At 43.1% G+C, this 7,570-nt stretch overlaps 1 protein-coding gene across 3 annotated transcripts in view; it reads right to left on the minus strand.

The window, feature by feature from the left end:
* The window catches only part of SATB1 (SATB homeobox 1), a 77,903-nt gene extending 70,985 nt beyond the window's left edge, over positions 1-6,918 (minus strand). For 2 of the 3 annotated variants that reach the window (XM_023531027.1, XM_011355505.2), the window contains exons 1-2: positions 5,160-6,917; positions 2,181-2,415 (exon numbers count right to left, since the gene is read on the minus strand). In XM_023531027.1, coding sequence (XP_023386795.1) covers positions 2,181-2,391 — 211 coding nt within the window. In that variant the 5' untranslated portion in view covers positions 2,392-2,415; positions 5,160-6,917. Of the gene's footprint in view, positions 1-2,180; positions 2,416-5,159 lie in introns of all 3 variants that reach the window. The other variant, XM_011355712.2, reaches the window with a different exon arrangement.
* Positions 6,919-7,570: the final 652 nt, after the last annotated feature.

Genomic DNA, 7,570 nt, shown 5'->3' on the forward strand with positions numbered 1-7,570 from the left:
AGACCACAGCAAAAAAAGCAATATGCAAACTGGTGATTTCTTCCTTGGCTGGAAGATACTTTGGCAAAATCTCCTAAACAAATAAAAACATTCAACCCTTTTTACTTAAGTAGTGCTTTCTCATCTCAGCCATAATTTTTATCTAGCACCTGTCAAACAGAAACCATGCACAAAAAAATAAGATTAAAAGAAAAACACCACCACCACTAAAAGGCTTTAGTAATTTTGTTGTCTGAAGTGAGCAGAGAACCTTCTACAATTAAACTGCATTTCGAAAATAAGTCACTATCAATGCAATGCTTTAAGAAAAAAAAAGCATTTGTGCAGGAAGTGAAATTATTGTACTTTGGTTTCTCCTCCCCCTGTCCTGATGTCTTCAAAGAGTTGGGTTAGTACGACAAAAACATACGCATTGATTTTTCCCCTTATAGCATGATACGGACTTGTTCTACTATATGCTGCTCCTTAGACCTAGGAAATAACTGTAGGTTTTTCAAACTATTGAAATATATTAATCTGTTTTGGACTTTATTTAGATGTACTCCGTAGATAATTAAGGTGGCTATTGATAAAGTGACAATAGTGTCATTCAATTACAAATCTAGCTGCTAAATCTTCCAGCAAACTGTCACTGTTGCCCTCCTGATACTGGGAGTAATGCTGAACAGGACTGTCTGATTATTTGTGCTAGTGTTTGGCGAGACTTCCAACTACAGCAACTTCATAACCTTCCAGCATTAAAAGGGGAGTGCACTGGTCACTGCTGAATGCTAAAAATACCACATGATTTAAACCTGGAGGCAGTCTTAGAAGCTTTTGCTCAAGGTTTATGAGCCTGTGTAAACAGCACGTCTGCCATAAGGAGCAGTGAAGTCTGTAGAATCCTTGTCTAAAACTGTCCTGGCATTAAAGTTTGCTGTGCAAATATCACATAATACCAGAGACAGCTGAAATCTCCTATTTAGGAATTTATGGAACTTATATGTTTGCAGGCGTCAGAAAGTCTTTTTTATAGAGCCCCAGTGCTTCACAGTACAATATTAATGCACTCTGTTCGAAAAGCCGTAATAAATTATATTTTTAATGCTCTTACCCTGGCTTTCTTAAGACGCATACATTCTTGGCAAACAATCAATAAATAGGGTAATCATGAGTAGAGGCCAAAGAATTTGCTGAAGTGCTGTTTTTCCATTTTTAATAGATAAAGATCTAACAATACGGACTGCTGTGTCTGTTCATTTCAGGATCAATATATTCTTTGTTTTCGCCAAACCAAGGAAAAAATAAATGATTGTATGATAAATGTTATGCGTCAAACACAATGAAATTCCTCTGCCTTCTAACTTTATCTACTTAATATTCTTGGTTGCTAAAAAGATGGCATTTTTATCCTTTGCTTAGCAAATGTAAGGAAAATCTGAATCCCATACCGTTATTCCGAGACATAATAAAGACCCTTATGAGGTATACACATCATACCCAATATAGGCACTGTTTCACACAAACAATAGTGTTGAGCACAAAGTTGTTAAACTTCATCAATTTAATATAAAATTGGTAGAAGAGTCACAGTTACACATATTCTCCATATAAATTTACATAAATATACCCTTATCAAAAATACCCAATTACAACAAAAATCAAAATCTGGAATCGTCAGATTTTTCACTGCTAAATAATAAATTTGCTTTTAAGAAAACCACACACACACACACACACACACAAACGACATCACAAAACTTGTACATCATATCACATACTACTTCCATTACTTCTGAAACTGCCTTAAAACTAGTAATCTTATGAAAAGGCTAGGGTGGTACTCAAACAATCTAAGTATCTTATTCTTAATCAGGGTGAGTTTAAGCAATAGCCACCTATGCAGCCTCTACTATAACACCACCTTATCAATGGAAGTCTTGTCCTTATCATACTAAATGTCCAGCGCTATCAGTCTACAGTAGAGTAAGATTCTCCACTCAAGCACAGAGCCTACACTTTCAAAACGTGACTGATACTGCAGCCAGGAATGTGACCAATTTCAGATCATAAGAGAATCAAGAAAAATAACATACAAAGACATTTTCTGCCTCTCTATGCGCACACCCCCGCCTGCCCAAAAAGGCCTTGGGTAGACACAGGGCTCACAGCTTTCCAGGATTTGGCTTGAAAGTATTTACCTTTCCTAAGGTTGGTTTTCATCAGATGGCCCGAGTGTTTTAAAGGCACTCCCTGCATTTTTGCACCTGTACTCCCAAGCCTTCCTCTTCCTAGCGGGCTTCCGTTCTGCTCCAGGCGGGAAATCTTGGCTGGTGGACCCTTCGGATCGCTCACATTGTTAGACATTTCTGAGTGTTCTTTCCCCTGAGTTGCCTCGTTCAAATGATCCATACTCAGTTACCCTCTAAAGATCACCTGCCAGAATTTAAAAAGAAGACATGTTACAATTAATTGGGTGAGTGGGGGGTAGAGGGGTTCTTTCTTTCTTTTCTCCAAATATATACACACACACACACACACACACACACACACACACACACCCCTATACATATTCATACATATATATACATACACACATACACACACAGACATGTACCTACAGATATACCATGTAATGTTTTACCTCTAGATATCTCTCTGCACAAATATAAGGTATTTGTAAGATTGCTTAGCTAGATACATAACATAATGCAGATGTTACTATATTTCTAGATGACAGCATTACATTTCCATTTAAGTTAACCAAGTAATTTGTGAAAACTACACCAACACACATGAATAAAAGGTAATTAGTCATCTATCAACACAACTACGTAGGGAGAATGGGCTTACTTTTAAAAGAAGAATTACCACAAGCATACCTAGAAAATAATTGTATTTATGTAGTCCTAATTTTTAAAAATTAGAAACTCTTTACAGAACACAATAGCAAAATTTTAATCAAGGATAGAAAAATTACCGGTTCAAAATATTAGTTAAATCTGATATACTTTTTACCTATATCTTAATTTTTATGAGGATAATATATATAAATATACCACCTCAAAAGAAGGTAGCAAACATCTGCTTTTTAAACTCTCCATTGGCTTTACAGATGAATTTGTAGAAAAAGTTTTCTATTATCAAAGTTTCAAGAGTTATGTGACCTGCTAAAAATCTAGTCAAGATTTGGCTCAAACATGTGATTGGATCATTTCGCTCCTAAGCAAATGGATAGAAGTGGAGGATTTCTTCAAATATCCCAAGTACTAAAGCAGTACAACTCACATGTTTTAGAGTGAAAACTTAGGAGTCAGTCAATAAGAAAATGCTGTTCATTTAAGTAGTAAAAAAACTTGAAAATACCTTGTGATATTCACATTAGATTCAAATGCTAGACTGACTTTAAAAAATCTGGATGATTTTGATAAAACACAATTGCCAGTGTTCAAAAATAAGCTCAGTATGCAATGAAGTCAACATCTTAATTTACTTCAGAAAAAATTAATAATTATTTTCAGTCATACAATGGACATTAATTTTCACTGTTTATGATAAAGCAATGAGTACAATATCAAAGTCATTTCTAAAATACAAGCTTAACTAAAACTGATGAAAACAGATGAGTAGAATTATTTTATGAACTTTCATAGTTCTTGAAGTATTGAGCTTACCAAAGGGGGAGGGGATCATATTTAGGAAAGTCTGATAAAATATGATAATTATTACATTCATCCAGCTGCCTATTAAGTTGACATCTCTTGTACTCTAAAAAAATTATTATACCAGAAAAGCTATTTAAATCCGATATATTGAAAGCCAGCTTGTATTAGCATGGCCTTTCTATAAGCATGTTTTTCTTCTGTTTAACCATAGGTTACTTTGTCCATTATAATCAAGAAAAGAGGTGAATGGGGAGGAGGGAGCAATGGTAATCTGTAGGCTTAAAAGGAACCTTAAGAATGCCAATTGAAGAACTCTAAAGTTTGAGAAATAATGGCTATTTATCCTTGTACTCCAGGGTGGCACGCTGAGAACTAAAGGTTTACCGTTGATCGAGGTCCCATCTGTTTTTGGTTATGAGGTTCATTAACAATAAATGTGCCTCTTTTAACCACTTTTTATCAAGATTACTCTTCTCCATTATATTAAACTAAAGCCAAAATTAGAGAGCTATGATTATTAACTTATTCAAAGCACTCTTTATAATGCTTCATGTGGATTATAATACAGAGCTGCTTTTTCTGAAATTGGTTGTCTTACCCTAGAGCAGAAAATGAATTTTAAAACAGATTATTTGAAAAGAAAATACTTAACCCGTGGGGCAATTTAAGGAGAAAAAAAGGAAAAAGTAAACAACAGAATCAAAATTAATGCTACAAAACATATTAAGTAGTCATGAGGCTTAACAGTATTATAAACTGTACAGCAAATAAAAATGATAAATTATAATTGAGTTAATGTGTTGACAATCAAAACATCATATAGGTCATACAAAATCTTCCTTTGAATACCCACCTATAAGCATCTATTAAACAACTTAGTCATCTTGTAAAAAGCTTTACATTATAAGGCAAAATTACATGCACATAAAACACTCAATTTACTCATTTAAACTCTATGCCCAAGGCTAAAGTTCACCAAACCTCAGTTTGGGATTGCAAAGAGCAGTCACCACGGGGCCTGGACTGACAGCACTGGAACTAACTATGGTCTCAACAGATGCCAGGCTGCAGAGTTTCTTTTGAGTTACACATTTTAAAATCCATTTTAATGTAACGTCTGGTTGGCACGTATAAAGCAGGCTACTTTTCAAAATCCCATTTCCCTGTCCATAACCTAAGTCCACAAGTGATAATTACTGAATAAAACAGGGAACGAAAACACAGCAATTATTTCCCTTAAAAAGAAAAAGCACGAAATTCCGGTTTCATGAACCTATTTTTTGCAATGTGGGATCCTTTTCAACGAGTTCCTTACTGGATCGCCTCCCTCGCCCCCACACTACCCAATAATCACATTTTAAGAGATTGTGCCCTTATCCATTCCACATGGCCGGCATGATCCAGGCCAAGCTTTCACTGTGACCTTTTAAAGAGACAAAGAAGCAAAGTACTATCTAGAAACAGAAACACTGCAGTTTTACTGAGTGAAATTAGCAAAACCGACCTGAAACTCACCACTTCAAAACTTGACAGCATATAAATAACAAAAACAAAGGAGATTTCCTTTGCAGACCGGGTTCTTGAAGAGAAGTTCAAGACTGATGTTTTCTGTCCCTTTTTTTTTTTAATTAAAAAAAAAAAAAAGCTGCAGACCTGAAGGCGACTTCCCCTGAAATTGTATTATTTTCTCTTCCCCCTACCCCCGCCCCCCTAAGCGGGGGAAGGGCAGAAATAAACGTCTAGAAGAGTAGCCATGGGGGAGGGGGGGCGAGTGTTCAAAAAAATTACAATTAGAAAAACAACATATATTGTTTGTAAAATGTCTAACCTCAGAACTGGTTTTCGATGGGGGAGGAGGGGAGAGTGGGAAGTAGGGAGGAGGGCGAAGATAAAATTGATCTGACAAGTGATTCGTTGGTGGGGGGGATCTTAAAAACAAAGCAAAACCCGTTATGAGCTGTACACTGTGGTGGTGCTGGGGAGGCGAGGTGGTGACTGAAGATTCTCTTAAAAAGAAAAAAAAAAAAATCACTGCGGACAAGGTCTCCAGTAAGGGAAAAAAAAGGTCCCCTAGCTTCTCTCCCTCCCTCAGCTCGCTCGGGTTCTTCGGTGTGAGGACAGAAAGTCTACTTCTGGTTGTCACTTGCAATATTATTCTCCAGCAACCCCGGAGAACACAGAGAGGAAGGCCACCTCGCCTCCCTTCCAATCGCCCCCACCGCCCTCTCCAACAATTGCGACTAATATTAACAAACCTTAAACTTTCTTCCCACAGCCTCGCACCCCCAACGAGGGCATCTACCGGGGAACAGCGAGGGCGGGGGGCAGAAGGTCGCGAAAAAAGCCCTGGAAAGGCACTAAAATGCCACTTTTGATTCGGCCCTCGCTGACAACAGCCCCGAGGACCCTCTCCCTGCCCATTGACGCGGGGCTGCGAGCGTCTGGGGAGCCCAGTGAGTGAAGAAGAGGGGGTTTGGGGGGAGGGGGAGGAGGGAGAGAATCAGAAGGCACCCCCAGCCACCTCCACCGCCTCAGCAGCGACAAACTCCCCGCCCCCTCCCCCCAAAAAGTCGCCACGCTCTCACTCAGCCAGAGTCCGAGGTAAACAACGAGCACCACAATGGCACTAGGACTTGGGGGGTGGGGGGTGGGGGAAGAAATCCAGAAACCCCAACAAAACTGATGAGGAGTTTCCCGAAATGAAAGAGGGGGTGGGAAGCGTCCTCTGGAGTCGCCCTGGCTTTCTGCTCGGTCCCCGGGCAGGCTAGAGGACGGCTGTTGCTGTTGTTGTTGTGACAAGGCCGGTTGTTGCTGGGTGGCACAGGGAGAGGTGTGTGTGTGCGCGTTTGTGTGTGTGTGCGTGTGAGCGCGAGTCCCCGGACGGGGCTGTCTCTCTCTCTCTCCCTCGCTCGCTCTCGCTCGCTCTCCCCCTCGCTGCCGTCTCTGCCCCCATTAAATTATTAGTTGACTCATCCCGGCCGCTGTCGCCGCCGCCGCCGTGCCCAGCTCGGCTCCGCGCGTCCGCCCGGGCTGCAGCCCTCCACGCCGCTGCTCCTGCTGCTGCTGTTGCCGCCGCCGCCGCCGCTGTGGCTGCCTCTTCTTCCTCCTCCTCATTTTAATACAAAATCACCCCGCTCGCAGCCCCAGCCCCGAGCACGCAGCCTCCTCCCGGCCGCCCGCCGCCGCCCGGAGCCCTTCCCCAGCGGGGCCGGCTCATCCGCCGCGTCCGGGGAGCGGGAGCGAGCGAGAAAGTGGCGGCGGCGGCGAAGGAGGAGGGGGGAGCGAGAGGAGGAGGAGGGGGTGCGGAGCGGAGGAGGAAGGCGGCAGGGGGCGGGGGGCGGGGGGGCAGGGTGCACCGAGAAGGCGGAAAAGGGATGGGGATTAAAACCCGGGCTGGAGGGCCGGGAACGGGGGAGGGGGCGGGGGCGGCTAGTTAAAAAAGCAGAAAGACAAGTAACTAGTGAATGAGTGAGGGGAAGGGGGGGCGGGGGGGAGAGCGCACGATTTCCGGCCCCAGGCGCGCAAGAATTTGTAATGAGCTTGATTAGAGTGAGGCGGCCCGACATTTATTACACACAATACCCAGAATAACAGGGCGCTGCGCGAGGGTTAGCTCCGGCCGCCGCCAGGCGCGCGGGGGAGGGCGCAGGGGGGAGGAGAGGGGGCTTCCCTAGCAGCGGCCGCCCGGCAGGGAGGGGAGCGCGCGGCGCGCGGGCGGCAGGGGCAGGTGTGCGAGAGTGAGCCGGACGGAAGGAGGGGCGGGACTGGAAGAGGGGGCGGCGGGGGATGAAAGTGATGGGGAGGAGTGGGCGAGGGCCAGGGGAAAAGCCAACCAACCACCCACACGCCACAAAAGCCACAAAAAGGAATAGGTCGGGAGCGTCGCAGGCGGGCACCCAAGGGACAGGCGAGGCGGGGAGGGCGCA

The sequence above is a fragment of the Pteropus vampyrus genome, unplaced genomic scaffold, assembly GCF_000151845.1.
Source record: "Pteropus vampyrus isolate Shadow unplaced genomic scaffold, Pvam_2.0 Scaffold1, whole genome shotgun sequence".
NCBI classification, from domain to species: Eukaryota; Metazoa; Chordata; class Mammalia; order Chiroptera; family Pteropodidae; genus Pteropus; species Pteropus vampyrus.